The sequence below is a fragment of the Tympanuchus pallidicinctus genome, unplaced genomic scaffold (genome assembly GCF_026119805.1).
Source record: "Tympanuchus pallidicinctus isolate F22 unplaced genomic scaffold, pur_lepc_1.0 scaffold3, whole genome shotgun sequence".
Classification (NCBI taxonomy): Eukaryota; Metazoa; Chordata; class Aves; order Galliformes; family Phasianidae; genus Tympanuchus; species Tympanuchus pallidicinctus.
Genome location: NW_026294747.1, coordinates 92,823,526 through 92,844,477, shown reverse-complemented (window position 1 = coordinate 92,844,477; position 20,952 = coordinate 92,823,526). Strand labels below are relative to the sequence as shown.

Sequence of the window (20,952 nt, the reverse complement as noted above, 5' to 3'; positions counted from 1 at the left end):
ACGTTCTTTGTCAGAGCCCTACTGACTTTTACAAGATGTTATCCATACACAGATTTACATTATAACCTAAATGCAAAAACAGGATCTCAAATTGGTTAAACAAATGGATAAATCTGTGTAGAATGCATGTCTTGAAAAGCTCTAATTAAAACAGTGATTTTCAACAGACACTGCCCTCTTCCACTTTTTCCCACAACTGAACAGAAACTGCATTTTGATCTCTGTAGGACTTTGCTTGTTTTTCTTCAAATTTATTAGCTTCTGTAATTATATAGTCCATTTTATTGTTAAATCAGGAACAGTAAGAGAACACTCTAGGTTGTTATAGTCATTTTACAATGAGCATATCAGCTACAATACCTTTACCTAATGTCGTCATAAAACCAAACAAACAGAACCAGAACAGCAATTTTTTTTTTCTTTTGACAAATCTGCTTATTGAGATATCGCGTATTCCGCAAGGAAGAAAATACTTGAAAAATAAAAAAGTTAAAATTTAGTTAAAAGCTTTACTTGTCTAGGAGCAATCTCATAAAACTTTTTAAGATGAGCACTTCACTTCACAAAATGAAAAACTATTTACAACGTTTTGCTTGCAGTTTGGTCACATTATCTACACACATTTGCAGAAGATCTTAGGCAAAATAGGTATGAATCTTTTTTCTGACATAAGCTATCAGATTGATTGCACATTTTCCTTTTACATAATGGCTCTCCTATAGTGCACTGAAGTCAGTGATCACTGTCTAATTACATTCTCGTTTTAATTTATGGCTCAACAATAAAATCAATAACACTTCAAATCCAAATATCTGAGCGGCTGAATTACGTATAGTGTGAAACATGTGGATCCCACTTTTTCGGACCTCATTTTCAAAAGTTAGGTGCACAATAATTCACCTTGCTAGCACAATTATGGAACTGTGCAAAGAAACAGAGAACCCACACATCTATCTTCTTGAAGATCAAGGCAACTTGTCACATTCTGTGAACTGTTTTCTAATCATAGCTCATTTAAAAAACATTCACTTCCCTATGGCACTATAATAAACTTCTCAGCACGCTATGACTGAATTACAGTATCTTTTACATACATACTACATTTTGGCCAATAATGTAATTTCCATGTTACACAATATCATTGCCTTCACAAGCAGAGTTGCTACATACATTCACAGTTTCAATAGATTGTAATTAGCTTCTCCAGTTGTGCTTTGAAGATTCCAAATATTTTTCAACAGTAAGTGCAAAGCAAATGTCCTATGCAGCTACAATTGGTCACAGAGTTATAAACTCCATAATTATGAGATGAGAGTTCTCTCATTCTCCATTTTCATCACCTGCTTTTTCAGGTATGACCTCCAGGCTTCGACGGGGCTTTGAGATTTCAGCATTTTCAGTGCCTGGCTTATTGAGTCCACATGAAAGAGTGGCGTAATGGATTTGTTTCAGATTCTCCAGTGCTTCATTTTTAGCATATTTGAGAAGATCAGCTTGTCCCTGCAAAACAAAAATGGTGTTTGAATACACAGTGGATAATAGAGCTATATATCTCTTTTTTGCCCTTCTGTTTATTTCAGACTAATGTTTGAGTTGCCCTGTTCAAATTAAGTAAATAAATAAATAGTACATTACTTCATGCTTGTAAAGTGATAAGAACCAAGATCCTTGCCAGCTCTGGACCAATCTGTTACATAAACAAAGAACAGGGATTATTTCTAACAGCTTTCAGAAAGGTGATCTGTTCTGTATTTATAATCTATGGGACTAAAAATGTTTCCTCATGGACAGAATTGTGGGGGCCCATTTATATACTTCAAGGAGCAGTTAAACAACTTTGATTTTTGGTTCTTGGAGGTTTTTTTTTCTAAGCACTGTGACTAATTCAATAGTAGCATGGTAAAGAGCCAAAGTTTGTCAAAACATGAAATACAAAATACAGGTCAGGAAGTGACAGGTAAAAAGCACAGTGACAACAGAGACTTCATAGGACTGTCTGCAGTTCAGATCTATCTTGCAGTCTTACCCTAACTGCAATTCAGCTTAAGTAAAGCTGTAAGAGAAACTGTCCCAGACTCAGGTGATCCAACTTTCTGTATTACAGCCCTCTAACTACCACAGCTCAAAAATCAGATGATGCTTCAAAAATACCAGATCTTAAGCAACATCAGTTTGTATGGAACTGTTGATCACGGCCTGAGCCTCTGATTGACCACCTGAGGCAAGCACTGAGTCAGCCATGGAGCACAGGTGAAGGCGATTCAGCTGTGTGACCAGAAGAGGTGGAGCCTGGCTGCATCTCTCCTAGACCCCATTTAAGGGCTGACTGCCACAGAGGAAGGATCTTTCTCTGGAGATTGCTCCTTGTGGAGTTTACTGCAAGTCTGCAACACTGGTGAGCATTTCTATTTATTTTAATTATCTTTCCATTGCAATGATTTTACTAAGCCTAGCTTTTGTACACCTATTGATTGTATACAGTTCCAATTGAAGGGCAGAAAACAAACACATGAATAACCAAACAGGCACCGTGGTTCCTTGAGATTATCATGTCATATAATGCTTAAAAAGTTATGAGCTTTGACTGCACCTTTTCCTGCAATTGGAATCTGTCTTTCATGTCTTTCTGAAGTAAAATCCAGCTCCTGACAGTCGCTTCTCTTGTACAGACATAACTGCTATGTCACCTCTCTTTCTCTGCCAAATAAGGGTGAAGTCCTACTTCATTTTTTGATTTCAAAAATGAAGGAAAGGTAAAATGACAATCAGATTACAGTAGATGCGCACTCAAGTTGTGGTACTTAGCCTTGCTTCTTTTAGCAACTATAGAATATAAATACTACCTTAAGAAGTAAACAGAATTATACACTTGAGGCACACAAATCAAAAACATATATTGCTTTCTTCAAAGAAATACCTCCTTAGAATAATCCAAGGCTACAATGACTAGAATGTCTTTTATGTTTACAGGGCAGGAAAAATGTCAAAGCTTTTCCAAACACAGCAAAAGCTTCAGTAAAACTTTTTTTCTAAGGAAAACCAGGGATACTTTTTTTTTAAATTGCACATTTTTTTTTCCAAACTGACAAACAACTAAAAGCTAATTTGAAACACTCCAGCAGACTAAATGAGTCATATCTGGAATGCAACTGTCTCTAGCCCAAGCTCTGTTTTACATGGATTAGTGCTAAATAATTCTAGAAGTTTAATGAAGCTGTTTATTATAGGCAGACTTGCTAGCAGCAGTCTAAAATCACTATGTTTTTGGGTTTTTGAAAATTGTTTTCAGTTGCTTATATGCTTGCCAAACTTTTACTACTTAGACTGCTATTCTCCATGCAGGATTTTTGCCACTGGCAGATTTTATTATCATTACTGTTAATATTATTCTTTAACCTCAACCATATGGATCATTCAGTCCTGAGAATAAAGACAGGAAAATGCCATCAGAAAAGCTTTTTTTAAAGAATCTTCCATCCTCCCACCAACTCCTGTTTGGGATAAGAACTTGTAATTCAACAACACAGGATCCAGAGTTGTGGATCCAACTCATGATCTTCTAACAGATACAAATCAGATTTTGAGTGTGGTTAGTACAATCACACAGGATTTCATTCTTGATCATTTTTCATCTCCTGACAACTCCAGCAGGTGGCAAGACAACACACATTCCATTCTCACACAATAACGTGTTTGAAGAAAATGCTTGTCCAAGTTGTCCTACCACCAGCATTTGGTTACAACACAAGCAGTCTCGAACCCTGACTGGAGGAAGGGAAGAAATAGCTTGGGATGGCAACTGACAAGGAAGCAGATAAAGGGAAGGAGGAGAGAGCAATCTCTAAACCTGACCTGGCAAGTAGTTTATGACTGAAGAAGAAGAAACTGGATTGCATTAGGCAAAGTAGTGACAAGATCCAACTGAAGGAGACTGTGAACTAGCAAAAAATCTAACACAGTGGAAGAATGCTGAGTTTAGAACAGGTAGGTTAAGAAGAGAGAAAAAGAATGAAATAACAGCATGAAATTGGGATTGGAGTACCTAAAAAATAAAATACAGATCTGACAAAACCATCATGTTTAAAGAACCCTTGAAACAGTAGACCAGTAGGAGTAAAAACTCAAAAAGAATGAAAGAGCTTTGCAACAAGATTAAAAGCTGGTGAGAATAATAATAAAAAAAATCAGAACAGGCAAGCAACTGCAGAATACAATGAAATCAAGTAACATGATGAGAAAAACAAAATTAACACTCATCAGGAAGACCGTGGGGAAGAGGGGACAATACAAACTAAAAAGCAACAGGAAAAGCTACTAGAAGGGAATATGAGGCACCAAGTGTGAAAAGAATAGTGGATGGAGGAGACAGGAGAAAAGAAGACAGAGGTTGGCAGGAATGGCTGGGTTTTCAGCTGAGAACACATCTGAAGACTAACATGGAAGACTGCATCAAGAGAAGCGTGACCAGCAGGTTGAGGGAGGTGATTCTGCCCCTCCACTCTGATCTTGTGACACCCCACCTCAAGTACTGTGTCCAGTTCTGGAGACCCCAACACATGAAGAAGCCAAAGCATTCTATGATCCTATGTTAAGATGAACTCTATAGACAAGAATATTTCTGGGATAAGGAGTTGGATAATGTTATGGTTTTATGATTTTTGGTTATTGGTATTCCACACCAAAACATGTAATGCACTGGGGGTTTGACTGCTGATGCTCAAGTTCCAGGTGCCTGTCCGGAGGAGGAGAACTACATTTCCCCAGGGGGCTTTGTGGTCAGTGAGGTGATACAACTCCTGGCAACGTCACCTGGTGTTCGCTTCTCCGTCAGTGCTTCTCCATCTGCTTTTCTTCATCGGCTCAACTGGACTCAACACTCAGCACTGTGGTGAGGCCTATCCACCTTTCAGACTTTCTCTCTCTCTCTCTCTCTCTCTCTCGCATTATATTTTGCTGATGCTAAATTGAGTAAATTAGTTTGTTCCACCTCAGATCGTTGCTGTTGTTTTCAATTATTTTGGGGTCCTCTATTTCCCTTTTCCAGAGGTGCGGATCCACAGATCCCTCTGCCCCACTGGTCACAGAACCACGCCGAACCAGCCTGTAAACCATTGACATTCTTGGTGGAGAATGCGGGTAACAGTGTGTGGCTAAATAGTAGAGAAGCTCGCCAACTTGGGTGGCATTGCTGGGGACTCGGCCATTGACAGAGGTATTAGCACATGCCAAAACCAGGCCATTACCCTCTGGAAGCGGATGTTGTTAGCTGTAAAAGAAAGATACCCCTTTGAAGATGATCTGATGCCTGAGGAAAATAAGTCGGCTGATACAGAAGAAGGCATCTGTTATTTGAGAGAATATGCTGTGGTGGAAATGCTACATAGCCCCAGTTTCATTCCTGATAAGCCAGACCAAGAGCGTGATCCTGAGAGAGCCAGGTGTACACCAAATATGTGGCGGACATTTACGAAGACTGCACCAGAAAGGTACGCCAATACACTTGCAGCAATGTATGGCAGAGTGGAAAGAAGACCCCTTATAAATGACTTCGTTAATAAACTTAAATATTTTGAGTTACATTTAAGCCTTCTATGAGCTTGTGTTTCAGCCATTGCAAAAGTAGCTGAAAAACTTGACAGAATGGAGAACAACAAGAAGACATAATAGACAAACTATCAACCATGCCTGATGCTGATGAATAATCCATGGTGGTAATAGATACATCCAGTGAGGAACAGAATTTCCAAAACAGCCTACTGGAGGGGCTGATCAACTTGATTTCATCCCAGCCAGTGTCATCCAATGTCTCAGCTATCAGAAGAAGACGTCCTCCTGCTCGAGCAAGTGACAACAGTAAGACTATGTCATATTTTGCCTTGTGGCATTACCTACGTGACCATGGAGAAGATACGAAGGAGTGCCATAAACCACCTACTCCTGCACTTCAAGCACAGGTAAAAGAATTATAAGGCAAGTCAATCACCAAGATGAACTTTGCCAAAAAGGTGATGGCTCCAGTTGCTACAGACAACAGAGGTAACGTATAGAGGGGCCCTGCCCCCAGCTAGGGGGGAGAAGGGGGATAATAGAGTTTATTGGACTGTGTGGATTAGATGGCCTGGCATATCAGAATTACGGAAATATAAGGCCCTGGAGGATACTGGTGCACAGTGCACCCTAATGTCCTTGAGTCACCAAGGGACAAAATCAATTTACACTCACAGGGTGACTGGGGGTTCCCAAGAGCTGACTATGTTGGAGGCTTAAATCAGTCTCACTGGTAAATACTGGCAAAAGCACCCTATTGTGACTGGCCCAGGAGCTCCATGTATACTGGGTATTGATTACCTCAGAAGGGGATATTTTAAGGATCCCAAAAGGTATCGATGGAATAGCTGCTGTAGACGCAAAAGGTGTTAAACAGTTATCTGTTTTGCCTGGCCTATCAGAAGATCTGTCTGTTGTGGAGTTGCTACGAGAGAAAGAGCAACAGGTACCAATAGCTACAAAAACGTATGTATGAACTGGAGTCAAAAGCAGCCAAATGGTATGCCACCATTGACACTGCTAATGCCTTTTTTCTCTATTCCTTTGGCCAAAGAATCTAGGCCACAGTTTGCTTTCACATGGAGGGGTGTTCAGTATACCTGTAATCGTTTGCCCCAGGGGTGGAAACATAGACCAACCATTTGCCATGGGCTAATCCAAGCCACGCTGGAACATGGAGGTGCTCCTGAGCACTTACAGTACATTGATGACAACATTGTGTGGGGCAATACAGCAAAGGAAATTTTTGAGAAAGGAGAGCAAATAATCCAGATCATTCTCCGTGCTGGTTTTGCCACCAAGCGAATCAAAGTGAAAGGACCTGCCCAGGAAATTCAGTTCCTAGGCAAGATGGCTGTTGTCACATCCCGACAGATGTGATTGACAAAATCACTGCCATGTCTCCACCCACTAATAAGAAAGACACAACTGTTTCTGGGTGTAGTGGGTTTTTGGAGAATGCATGTTCCAAACTACAGCCTCATTGTAAGCCCCCTCTGTCAGATGACACAGAAGAAGAATGATTTTGTGTGGGGTCCTGAGCAGCAGCATGCTTTTGAGCAGATTAAACAAGAGATAGCCCATGCTGTGGCCAGTATGGAATGGAACACAATGTGAAGAACATCCTCTACACTGCTGCTGGAGAGAAAGGTCGCACTTGGAGTTTGTGTCATAGAGCTTCAGGAGAGACCCAAGGCCGACCCCTGGAATTTTGGAGTTGGGTGTACAGAGGGTCTGAAGAGTGTTACACTCCAACTGAGAAGGAGATTTTAGCTGTGTATGAGGGGGTTCGGGCTGCTTCCGAAGTAGTCGGTACTGAAACACAGCTCCTTCTGGCACCTTGACTGCCAGTGCTGAACTGGATGTTCAAGGGAAGGGTTCCCTCTACCCATCATGCTACTGATGCTACTTGGAGTAAGTGGATTGCATAGATTACCCAGTGAGCACAGATGGGGAACCTCAGCTGTCCAGGAATCCTAGAGGTGATCATGGACTGGCCTGAAGGCAAAAAGTTTGGAACACCACCAGCAGAAGAGGTATCACATGCTAAAGAGGCCCCACCATACAATGAACTACCAGAAAATGAAAAGAAACATGCCCTGTTCACAGATGGATCGTGTCATATTGTGGGGAAGCATTGCAGATGGAAATCTGCTGTGTGGAGCCTCACACAAGTTGCAGAGGCCACTGAAGGGAAAGGAGAATCAAGCCAATTTGCAGGAGGTTAAGGCTGTCCAACTGGCCTTAGATGTTGCTGAAAGAGAGAGTTGGCCAATGCTCTATCTTTACACTGACTCATGGATGGTAGCAAATGCCTTATGGGGGTGGTTACAGCAGTGAGAACAAAATAACTGGCAAAGAAGGGGTAAATCTATTTGGGCTGCTGAACTGTGGAAAGATATTGCTGCCCAAACAAAAAGTATGGTATAAAGGTACGTCACGTAGATGCTCATGTGCCCAAGAGTCAGGCTACTGAAGCAAAATAACCATCAGGTAGACTGAGCTGCCAGAACTGAGGTGGCTCAAATAGACCTAGATTGGCAGAACAAGGATGAATTATTTCTAGCTCGATGGGCCCATGAGACCTCAGGCCATCAAGGAAGAGATGCAACATATAAGTGGGCTAGAGACCAAGGGGTGGATTTAACTATGGATGCTGTTGCACAAATCATTCATGACCGTGACACATGCGCCACAGTTAAACAAGCCAAGAGGATGAAACCTCTCTGAGGGGAGGGGTGATGGCATAAGTACAAATCTGGGAAGGCATGGCAGGTTGATTATATCACCTTGCCATGATCTCGCAATGGTAAGAGTTATGTGCTCACCATGGTGGAGGCAACAACCGGGTGGCTTGAAACATATGCAGTACCCCGTGCTACCATCCAGAACAGCATATTAGGTCTGGAGAGGCAAATCCTGTGGCAACATGGCACCCCGGAAAGCATTGAGTCAGATAATGGGAGTCATTTCCAAAACTCACTTGTGGATACTTGGGCCAGAGAACACGGCATTGAGTGGATTTATCATATCATCTATCATGTACCAGCCTCTGGTAAGATTGAATGCTACAACGGGTTGTAAAAATCATGTTAAAAGCACTGGGTGGTGGAACATTTAAGCACTGGGAGAAGTATTTGGCAGAAAAATTTGGCAGCCAACACCAGAGGATTGGTCAGTTGAGATGGTCCCACCCAAGCCAGCTCCCTACATATTGTAGAGGGAGGTAAGTTCCCTGTAGTACATGCAAAGAATACGTTGGGAAAAGTTGTTTGGGTCTTTCCAGCTTCTGGGAAGGGCAAACCTCTATGTGAAACTGTTTTTGCCCAAGGACGTGGGTCCACCTGGTGGGTGATGCAGGAAAACAGGGATGTTCAGTGTGTACCACAAAGGAATTTGATGTTGGGGGAGTGCAGTCAGTAATTCCTTGTGTTCATATTTTGTTTGTGTGTATATATATATATATATATATATATATATATATATATATATATAAAAAGCATGATGTAGTGATGTAGAATAAGGGGTGGAATGTGTAATGGTTTTGTGATTTTTGGTTATCAGTATTCCACACCAAAACATCATGTAATGCACTGGGGGTTTGACTGCTGATGCTCAAGTTCCAGGTGCCTGTCTGGAGGAGGAGAACTACATTTCCACAGGGGGCTTTGTGGTCAGCGAGGAGATACAACTCCTGGCAAGGTCACCTGATGCTCTCTTCTCCGTCTGCTTTCCTTCATCGGCTCAACTGGACTGCATTTCTCACCTCAGTGTTGTGGTGAGGCCTACCCACTTTCCAGGCACACTCTCTCTCATTATATTTTGCTGATACTATATTGAGTAAATTAGTTTGTTCCACCTCAGATTGTTGCCACTGTTTTCAATTATTTTGGGGTCTCCTGTTTCCCTTTTCCAGAGGCACGGATCCACGGATCCCTCTGCCCCGCTGGTCACAGAACCAGGCTGAACCAGCCTGTAAACCACTGTCAGATTATTATTATAGGCAAAAGGGGTTTAGACTAAACACATTTGGCCAAGTGGGGTCAAGTTTAGACTGAGGTAAAATACAAAAATGAATCTGTGTTCATTAGACACTCTCTTATCCAACAATTACAATGAAGAAATTGATTTCTGAATGCTTCTAACTTGGAAAACCATTTGTGAAACCAACATGTGCTGGTATACCTTGAGTAACAACCAGAACAGCTACTTTTTTTACTCTGGTATGTATTCTCTTGTGATTTTTTTGGTTAGAAAGTTCTCCAGTTATTATGTAACATTAAAGTGCTACATAGATGATATCTGAAATAACTGCCTAACTCTCCCCAAGAAATCCCAGGAAACTGTATTACAAATGAATAGGCTTTAGCTCAGGTTCTGGGACTCCAATGCTCTAATCCCTAAATAGCAGGCTGCTCGGTATGCTGTGGTACCCCACAGTGCTCCACATCCAGATGACTTGCTTTGAGTGCATTTACAGAATCAAGCCTTAAAGGATTTAGCTTCTTATAAGAATTGTTTTAATTAGGAGCCAAAACTCTACAGATCTGGCAATAGCAAGAGAATACTTTTCAGTATTTTAATAGAATTCGTTGTTCTTCTGCACACCTACAGTAGTAAGCAGCAGGTGTCAGGGGTTTTATGAATGCTCAAGGTGACAACAGTATTGCCTGAATTCATTGATTCAGTTCATAAAATTTGGATGATGAAATAAATATCTAAGAAATTGCATCCTGGTGTTTCAAATGTTCTGTTTATAAATACATTTACAAACATAATTCAGATGAAAGATCAATATCATTGCAGAGGTAACACATGCTATGAACTGGTGGATTACAAAAATATAGAAACTAGTTTGTGTTGACCAATATGATGTCTAAAAAATCATAGCCCACAACATGCAACTGAAAAATGTTGGAATTACAACTCACACTTCCATTCCAAGTACTTCATTCAAACTCTCCCCATATGCTTAGAACAGGATTCTGTTGCAGAGAGTAATTTACAGAAGCTGTTGTGCTCTTCTTCTTCCTAGGGGCATTTCAATGTCTGTGCCTATTTTCTATTTTTTTTCCAAAGTTTTGCTATGTCAGTAAAATCTATGAATTGTTTCATCAGGGTGTTCGCAGAAGTCTGCTTCAACAGTACTTAAGAGTGATTTTTTTCAGCTGGTGCACTCTTTCTGGCAGGAAATCTGATTATCAGTGTTTAGAAAATATGAGTTCTACCAGTCTGAATCATAACAATAAATTACCAACAAGTGATCTTGCAAATTAACTATCTGAAAGAGAAGAACAGTCTAGCAGTAAGACCTCTAAAACTGGGAGCAGCCCTTGTAGATAGGTCAGCTCTTCTAGCAAAGATTTCCCCCAGAATTAAGCTGTCAATTTTGTTATTTTATCAGACTTTCCATTGCATCAATCATAGTCAAAATGTCCCAGTTAAGATAAAGAAGATCAATTTTGCCTTGAAGGCAAAATGCAACTTAATCAGTTTGGAAAATGTGTCAGTCACAACACATGAGCAGTCTACTCCTCTTGGAAAGAGCTGATGATCATGTTCATCTTAATCTTGGACCAGATAAAAACCTAAGTCAATGATGAAAAGATTTCCTTAATAATCTCTTCAAAAGGAAGGCCTTCTAACTTCATAATTACATTAATTCTAGGGACACATGCAAAAGCCCTTCAGTGCTCTCAGGAGTCAGATCTCTACTATGGGTTCTCCAATTCCTAGCTTACACAGAAATTCCAATTTCACAGGTCAGTCATTCATCAATTGCAAAGCCTTCCCCCTCACCAGCCTTTACATTTTGAATGGAAATAAGAGATGAAGCAAAGCTACTGCTGCTTCTAGAAGAATTAAAATAAATTTACTTCTCCAAATGGTATCTGATAGTTGAAAATTAAGGAGTATAATTTGTCAGAATTCAAGAAGTATTTGCACAGCATTCTCAGACACAGGGATTGATTTTGGGGTGGTCCTGCACAGAGTCAAGGGTTGCAGTGAGCGTGGGTTCCTTCCAACTCACAATGTTCTGTGATTCTAGAAATTTGTCCAATGCCACTGAACTGTCTCTCCATCTCTGTACCTCCTGGTTAGTACAGGTTTGGTATTTGACATACCACATGTATCATCTTCAGGAAATACTGCTTTAATGAAGGAAAAGTAACAGTCTGCTTCTTTGATCTCAAAGCAGAACCTGCAAATATGGTTTTAGAATGCATTAAATGTACACGCTGTAGCAAACTTGACCCTTTTTTAATCCTCTTCTGCTCTGGATGGAAAGAGCAAGCAGCACAGAGAAAAGCTTAACAGCTGAAACTAGCATAGAAAGCAGAGATATGACTACATTACAGGTTTTCTGTAGTAGTCCACTGTAAAGAGAAGTGGTAGCGAATTCTATTTTCAATAATAAGAACTAAAAATGAAACACACATGGGAGAAAATTCTAACTAAAACAGATTTTATAGTTTAATATAGCAATGAAATATTTGAGTGGGAAAGAAGAACTCATTAGTAGATGTAAACACAAAATTTGAATAATCTGGGCTAGAAGGATAGTGTCAAGGGAATAAATTAGGGTAGGCAGTTTTGCTGTCTCTATAAATTTTGATATACTCAGCCAAGATGAAAGACAAGAGATAAGAAACTTGAAAACCTATCCACATTCAAGTTTCCTGAGGGTTTCTAGTTGAAAGTTCTTTTTTATTACATCATTTAAAGTTATGTAAAAATATAGGCAAATGTACTCAACAAAAGGCAAAGAGAATCTCTGGGTCATATATGCTCACTTTACTATACTACGGATGATTTGTATGCTTTGTATGTACCTTAATTGCTATTCATCACTGCAATAGCAACATCTTCCCTTTTGTTTTCCAGCAGCCACATTACCCTGAATACTCTCACTTCCTTTGAAATCAAAGAACAGGGTTTACCCAGCAGCACAACTTCCTCTCAGACCAAGCATCTTCATACAAATCAGTACTCATTTCATCCATGTATTGACATTAAGAGGTTTTAAAATAAAAACCTCAGGGACAAACAAAATGAAATAACCTCCAAAATAATATGTAAAAATACAAAAATATGCTGTCAATCTGTGTGTTTTCAAAGTAATGAACGTTGAAAATGACCACAAAACTGAACAAATCTAGTTGAGCTATGAGACAGAATAATGACCAATAATAACTACAGAATGCCACCTGTGAATAGAAAAATAACTAATGGAAGACACATTACCTTTAAAATTGTAATATTCCATGTAAAGCTTTCTACTGATTTTTGCAGCTTTCTTTCTTTTAAGCCTTCTCTTGCTCCTATATTGTGCAGGTTTTCATGAAACTCCATTGCTGTGGAGAGTAAAAAAGAGAGTAACATAGTAACTATTTTCATGTATTTCTGTGATCATAGAAACAGTGATTTGAAACTAAAAAGGTAAAGAACAATAAGAAAGCTTCAGAAATTTCATTCTTCAAGCATAAATATATCTGTGAAGTTATAGTACATGCCTACATACTCAGATCTCTCTAAGTCAAAATCTGCACTGCAATACCTGCTGGGTCACTGCCATAGAAACATGGAGCCAAACAAATATTTACTATACAAAATATTTTTCAATCACAATAGAATCTGTTGCACTACATGTGAAGACCTTCTCGTGGATTGCTGTGAAATGGAAGCATTAATTTCAGGAAATACGTCCCAACAAATTTATTTTGTGCTTTGCTCTAGTATGAACCAAATTTACATCACAGTTGCCCAATTTACGTGTTGGGAGCCATGCGGAATACAGCCTTCTCACCCTACCCCAAATGTGAAAAAGGTGGCAGGGAAGTGAACCACCAAGAACATTTCCACTTATATATACTACTGTCTCTATGCAACTTGCATCTGACAGACCCCAACCCAAAAATTTACTGCAAAATTCAATGCAGTAGAATTACTAGAGCATACATTTTAATTCAGTGAAATGCACAGATTTAATAACAAATAAATTGCTTTCCATTATGCTGTTACAAGTCATAAATGAAGAAGTTTGAAACACAGTTTCCTTCCTACACAGAAAGTAGCATGCCCTTCCATGGATATACTCATCATCACAGCCTGCATTACAGTAATCCTCCTCCCTTCTTTAACTGTTCTCTGAAGGTACCATCAGTAATAACATAAAAGTTACATAATACAATTTACAGGTATGAACTTAAAATCAAGGTACAGTGTGATGCTTAATTATTCTATTAACTACACTGATTCATTTCTTCTATCTGCTATTGAGTAGATGTGCTTTCAAATTTACATGGAATTAATTGCCATGAAATCCACATACAAACCTGTGTTGCCCATCAATCCTAATCAGAGTAGGTTGACTTTTAAGGGCATTATTGTATCTGCTCTATTCTGTAATCTCTCAGCCTCACACTCATGTCTTAATACAAAAGAAAGATTTGACTGAATGTTTTCATCATATTATTGTTTACCTTATTCCTACATAAACATATATAAGTATATATATGCATATATAAAAAATTAAAAATGATTCATAAATTAATTTCAAAGAAAGACAAAAAACCCTCTTGTTAACTTTTCTTATCATTTAAATTTTACTGCAAGAAAAATAGACAGCATATACTTTCCTTGAATTAAACTACTGTATTGTTTTTAATTCAAAATACTTCTCCATAGCTCTACCTCTGCATTGAGAGTACAGCCTTAAGAAAAGCTTTCATTTGGCATTTCCTCAGATCTTAAACCAGGTGAGAAATTAAAGTTCCTCCATCCATCACTGTTTCCAAGTATCTGTTTCCTGTTCAGATCATCATTAAAAAAAAAAAAAACAAACAAAAAAAAACCTCCCAGTGTGATCATGGAAAGATGATGCATAGATCCATATTTAGAACACTACATTTTTAGAGCCTCCATAACAATGGAGATTATTTTATCTGCACCATTTATACCTAGATTATGCTGATAACCTTGGAGTTCTGTACTCCAATCCTCAGCAGAATAAATAAATAAGCAAGGTGCATGGAATATAAGCAGGTGACTTGCAGCATAACCCCATTATCAGCTGTTATTACATTTTAAAAAAAAAGTGAAAGGAGGTGGACGAGTGCAAGAGGCACACTTACAGAACTGCAGTAATGATGTATTAACCTCATCTCCATCTTTATAAATACTGCCCTTCAAGTCCTAGCCCCTGGGCACTAGTGACTGATAACAACCATGAAGCAAAGCTACTCTGAGATTAAGAATAATGCTGAGGGACTGCATAAACAATGTGAAGATGGTGCTTTGCAGATTATAGATTAATTTATACAGTATCATTGGTAATACAGACATGGAGACAACAGTCTCCAAACGTTCTGCTAGCTAGAAGAACTCATCACTTACGGCACACTGAGGAATTTCTGTGATGATCACATTCTTCACACTCAAGCTGAGCTACATTTCTGTTTTGTCAAAGCCATTCCACTTGAGCTAAATACTCTGAGTGGTTGGCAGCAACATCTCATTGCCCTTTTTTCAGAAAACAAAATCATGTCAGATGATCCCACCAAGGCATACACATGCAGAACTTGGACAAACAAGAGCTGCCTGCATAACAAGCACTAATCACACCTCTGTCCTCAACTCTTCTTACAGACAGGAAAGGACAGCTCCTCATTTATCACAGTAAACTTTAAGCTATCCCATTCTAAACCTAAAAATACAACCAGAGGCAAATGGATTTCAATCATATTTCTGTTGCTATTACTACTTTGCCAGGTAAACTTAAATGGATTATTTCACCTTTCATTATTGATGAAATGAGACTGTATGAGTCTCGTTTTTTTTTTCCATCTGCTGATTGGAATTAGCCGTGCTCCCTATACAGCACATGGACAACCTGAGCCTTAATTATGAAGTATGAATGCAGAACAGCATTTATCTATTGACTACATTTCTCCTGGTATTCTCCTTCTCTGTCCCTGCTTGTTTTTCCTGTGTCTTATTTTTTTCTCAGAACTGGCTATTTTCATGCATTGATATTGGCAAAGTAATAACAGAAGCGTTAAATTCCAAAATGAGACTGACTTTCAGAAGATAAAAGGAAAAAGGGAAGAAAGAGATTTTCATTCACAATTCATTAATAAAATGACAAATATGTTCACACAGTCACTTGAAAATGTCTTTAAGATAAGCTTAAAAAAACCTCTTTTTTAATAAATAAATTCACAGGATTTTCCATATCCTTGCAAGCAAAAATTCAGCTCTTGCGGTCAATAAGATATGGTAAGCAAGTTAACTTTATGACGCTTAACTGCTTCTAGAATTATTAGTCCATTAGTATCTTGAACTGCCTAACATCTCTTGGAGGGTAATAGTCATTATGCTAATTTGATTTATCGTTCTTACATATTTCTATGTATACCACCTGTTTAATGCAAGAAATACAAGTTACTCATGCTTTTCATTTTTACTGTCAGCTATTAAAAAAAGACATCACCCACAAATTTCTCAGTGATCATGAAAGTTATATAGGATTCCAGAGTACACTAATGCAATGGTAATGTCATTATTAACATTCAGTCGTATTTTTCCCAGTGAAAAAGGTCCTAAGCTATAAAAGAGCTGCTACTCTGTGAAAGAGGAAGATGGCCTCCTTTTTTCCTTTAACAGAACAGATGACAGGAGCATGCTCTGTCTGCATTCTCAAGAGATGCATTTCTTGACTTTTAAATTTGGTGTTATCGCTGAAGGTCAATATGAAACAAAAAAATCATGAACATAAACAGTATAGAGTTGAACAAGAATTCCTCAAAAGGTGATATATATATAAGGAACCATGGCAACATGGTCACTCTCTAAGTACCTCTGCATCACTCCAGAGCATACATTTGCTATGCTTAGCAGTCATTTCATTCTGCTGCATCCTGCACAGCAAATAGGAATGGCAAATGAAGACTGTATGAAGGCTTCTCAGTGTTGGCCAGAAAGCATCCCCCATTCCCACCCTTCTTCAGAAAGGCCTTTTACAAATTAATCATGGATCTGCTCTTAGTACCATTTTATGCTGAATCAGAACCAAAGTGCTGTCATCAGTAAGTAACAACACCAGTACAATATCCAACTGATGTGAAATGAAGTACTACGTCTCTCAGAATGCTGATGGAAGTGATTTGAGTATGAAAGCTCTTGACTTAGGAGATCAGTGCAAAGACTGAGATGACAGCCATAACTCTATCAAAAACTGTCCACTTTCATCTGCAAATTAATTTTAACAATTATCTGCTAAGATACTCATACTAATGTATACAGACTCTAAATTCTGTAGTTGTAGGACTTGAAGCCATCGAGAAAGGTTGATGTAGTTGGCTTACCAGGAAAATTTGAAAAGAGAAAAAGCAATAAAAAGGAGCTGAGAAAGGCTCAGTAGATAAATGTCTGCTCAGCAACACCTGGCTAAATAAGAACTGCAATAAGATTTTGTCTCTAGTGAAAATTACAGTCGGGAGGAAAAAGAGCTCCTCTCACACTGAGAGAAAACATCTATGATAGATTTGTTAATCCCAGCCATCATAATTGTGTATAGAATGACATACAACACAATAACAACAAGTTGATTTCTTATTAATCATACAGACTTAACCGACTTAACTGAGTAAAAACAGCTCGAAAAAGGTGAGACACCCACGGTTCTGAACAGCTCAGGAATGACAACCCCCACTTATCTTTTGCATCCTGCTCTATCTTATGCAATTACCAATTATACTACCAGAATTAATCTAGTTTATTACTGGCAGTGCAATGAACTAATGAGAATTTAATCCATCCCATTTATCACAATGGTGAAAAGAATTTTAATATCACTGTTTAGGAGATTATCTTAAGGTTTGTTTGTGCTGTTTTGAGCAAATATTACTACTGAGTAGTGATCGCAACCTCTCATTTATGTTAACTGAGATAGCTCAGTCTTACTTATGAATTAGAATGCACTGACTTACATTGCCTTAACTACAGGTTTTACTTCCTGTTGTTTAGAAATCTACATGTGGCCAAATGCTGTGGTCTGCCTGGTAAATGCTGTTGAGGCAGTGCTTTAAGCCTGGCTGGTCAGATGAATTTCAGCCCTCCTCACTGTCCTCTTATCTAGCTTGTACTTCCTGAATGTCTGAGACAATGTTACAGGAGTGTGTTGAAAGCATCAGTAGAGTCCAAACAAGACCAAGACCAAGCTAGTCTTTTCACAGCACTGTAGTCACCTCAAGGTACTGTAACTATAATAAGGACTAAAATATGATATACAAAGCAGCATAACTCATTGTTATTATTTTTAAACTACTTAAAAAGAGTATATTAAAAGCATTAAAAGCAATGAACCTGCTTGGAACTTTGGAATTATTATTTTTTTTTTTTTTTAAGATTTGCTATCACAAAGCCCTGTCATACAAACTCCATTTATGGGTATAAAAATTAAACCATTTCTTTAGCTGATAGTTGAGATATTTGTTTTTTATGGGATCCCTGCTGAAACAGTGAGCACAATACTTACTGTGCTGTACTTCTAAAGCCAGGTTTCTACTTTACATACTGGCTTGTTTTCTTTGATTACAATTTTCTTGCCACGAACCTGATTTACAAAATAGCCAAGATTAACTATACAGCAGGTAGGTTTCTTCTAGTTTAGGCTTCTTTTCTTAACAAGGCACTTTACTAATGTAATAACAAAATGTAAAACTTTGGCAATGAATACTTATACACAGTAGGCCTAATATGAAATGGACAGCAAACAGTATTTTTCCATATCTATATAAAAAACGTATCACCGAGACTCTTGTTAAGAACTTCTGCCAACTTAAATATGTTTTATTTTATTCTTGGAAGGGTGCTTAGATTTAGAAGTGAATTAAATATTTTTCAAGATATTAATAAATAGGTAATAAAAATAATTAAGAATTAAATATTTTAAAAACTTGAGGAAAATAGCATACAGCTCTTGATTAGATTACCACAGACAGCAGCTCGATAACTATGTACACACTTTTTGAAAAAAAAAAATCCAAGAAAGCACTTTAGGCTTGAACATTTTTCTACCTAGGAAAGAATTCTAGGAAAGAATTTAAAATGTAAGTGCCCATTTCAACCCATAAATACTTAATCTGCACATACAGCTGCTACATTTGCCTGTATCTTTGAAGGCTAAGGCTTTAATTTTATTCTGAACAGAATATGTTTCTTAGTAGTTTTCTTTCTGATTATATTTCCTTAACATTCAGGTAGTTCAACCTCATAAATAATTTCTTCTTAAAACAAAATTTATCAGAGAAGTTCTTGAGAAAAGAGTCTGGTTACCAGACCACTGCTGCAATAAATCATACAAGTCACGTTGGAGGAGCAACAGAAATTACTACAGCTATATATAAACTCTCAAGTAACTTTGCTTACAGAAAACTTTTCATACAAAGATTTAAAATGCACTTTATTAAAATTACTTCTCCGTGCACCACTGTATTGTGTATCACTTTAAGCTACAAAAACTGAGTCTTAGCAGGAAAAAGGATTACATGCACACATAATTTCTAGGACCCACTTCCCACTGAAGTCTCCCAAAATATTTTATATCATAACTAGAGGACTATGTGTGTTGTTCTTCAGTTTCAAGAAGCTCCAGGTCAGAATTATTTGCATTCAAAATACTTAGGTTAATAGTTGATGAAATAATATATTAGCTAAATAAAATGCTCAGTATTTTTTAATTATTTCAACTTCTTTGGCAACATGCTGTATGTCCTTACTAAGAAAAATATTCCCCACATATAGCCAGCCATGTCCTGCTTCCACTCGGAGGGTTAAAAAGACTTTCTGATGCTCCATTCTTCTTCTAAAGTAGGGAAGAAAAACTGTATGCCTAAGATGCCTTTCTTATTCCAACACCTCAAATGATAATGGTATCACAATCTGCCTAAAATCATCTTCTCTGCTACCAACATCAGTAGTTAGTCTTTCAATCCCAATACATCCAGTTCCATTCTCATCACAGTAATTCACTAATTCACCATAAGATGGTCTCACAATACACCAACTTTTTACTGAACTGCTGTTACAAGAAATTAAAAGTAGCTGTAACACCAAATTTATGCTGCTACAAAAATACAAAGAGGACATCTGGCCATGACTTAATTACAGTTTGATAACTTCCATAAATGCAGTAACAAGTTTCAACTTCCTCAAACACCTTCAACAGTCCTGCATAAAATATTCTAGACAACAGAGTCAACAAAATACTCAAGACTCACACACCCACACTTTTCATGAGCCCCCAACAGTGTACAAAATACACAACAAACTAGGCCTTCACAAATTAAGACATTTGCACTGAAAAGAAGACCAATAGTATCCCATCCTGATTTCGGGCAAACTGTAGCCTACTAGGACAAATTACATTTCTGAATGTGGGTGAAGTTAAGCCATTACCACATGAGAATGAATTACTGCTGTCAATAAGGGTAGAAACACAGAGTGGAAATGGACAGAATATTGTTTTCCACATACTGCTGTTTCCATCTTTTATTTATCAGCTGTGATCCTCAAGAGAGATCACTGAAAGTCTAAGAAAAAAAAATTCCTAATGTTACTGAATGCTAGAAAGCAGACTTAATAAGGACATTGATTTATGGTACATTGTAATTTCTCCCAGTCTTCAAATCCTGCTGTGCCCACATTGTTTCGCTGGCAACAGTAATTACTATATCTTTCTGTTCAATAAGAATGCTATTTTTCCATTCTTTAATGCTACCTTCTGCTTCAGAGAAGTTGGCTACCTTTTTCTACCAAATTATCTGATTAACACAATTGTTAAACACCCTGTGTTTAACTTGGAATTTGTTATTGTTTAAAGTATGAAGAATGAAATGAATGTGCTTCTGAAAACTCATTCATCTCTTTTTGAAGTATAGCCCTTCAGTTAATAAAATATAGTACAAAATTTGTCTATCAGCTGTATTACTTCTAACAATTTACTATTTTTTCTTCACCTCCATCTATGGATAGGTTGGAAGCATTGATTCGCCTTAGCAGGTGCTGTACCTGTTCTGTCCTGACATGTAGATATAGACACTCTGACGGGAGGATAGAAGAATGCCTCACTCTTTCCTGCTGTTTAGGACTAGATATCAGTTAGGATAACAATACAGCTTTTGATCAGTCCTTAGCACACAAAATGTTTAATGTACTCATGTGCATTCTAGTCTACCTCTAAATATCTTCAGATATATAATTAAACTTCAGTATTTAATCAGGTTAATCATAGAAGACAAATACAAATTGCAAGCTAGTATCAGATTAATTTTGCAAATATTTTTGCTTTAGGGAAACCACACTTAAATCAAGACTATTATTTCAGTCTCTCAGAACTGTATT

General features: G+C 38.0%; 1 protein-coding gene across 3 annotated transcripts in view; it reads right to left on the bottom strand.

Moving 5' to 3' along the window:
- Positions 1-259: 259 nt before the first annotated feature.
- PLCL2 (phospholipase C like 2) overlaps positions 260-20,952 on the bottom strand; it is a 99,188-nt gene continuing 78,495 nt past the window's right edge. For all 3 annotated transcript variants that reach the window (XM_052695947.1, XM_052695950.1, XM_052695948.1), the window contains 2 exons: positions 12,793-12,902; positions 260-1,500 (listed from right to left, as the gene is read on the bottom strand). In XM_052695947.1, coding sequence (XP_052551907.1) covers positions 1,321-1,500; positions 12,793-12,902 — 290 coding nt within the window. In that variant the 3' untranslated portion in view covers positions 260-1,320. The remainder of the gene's footprint in view (positions 1,501-12,792; positions 12,903-20,952) is intronic.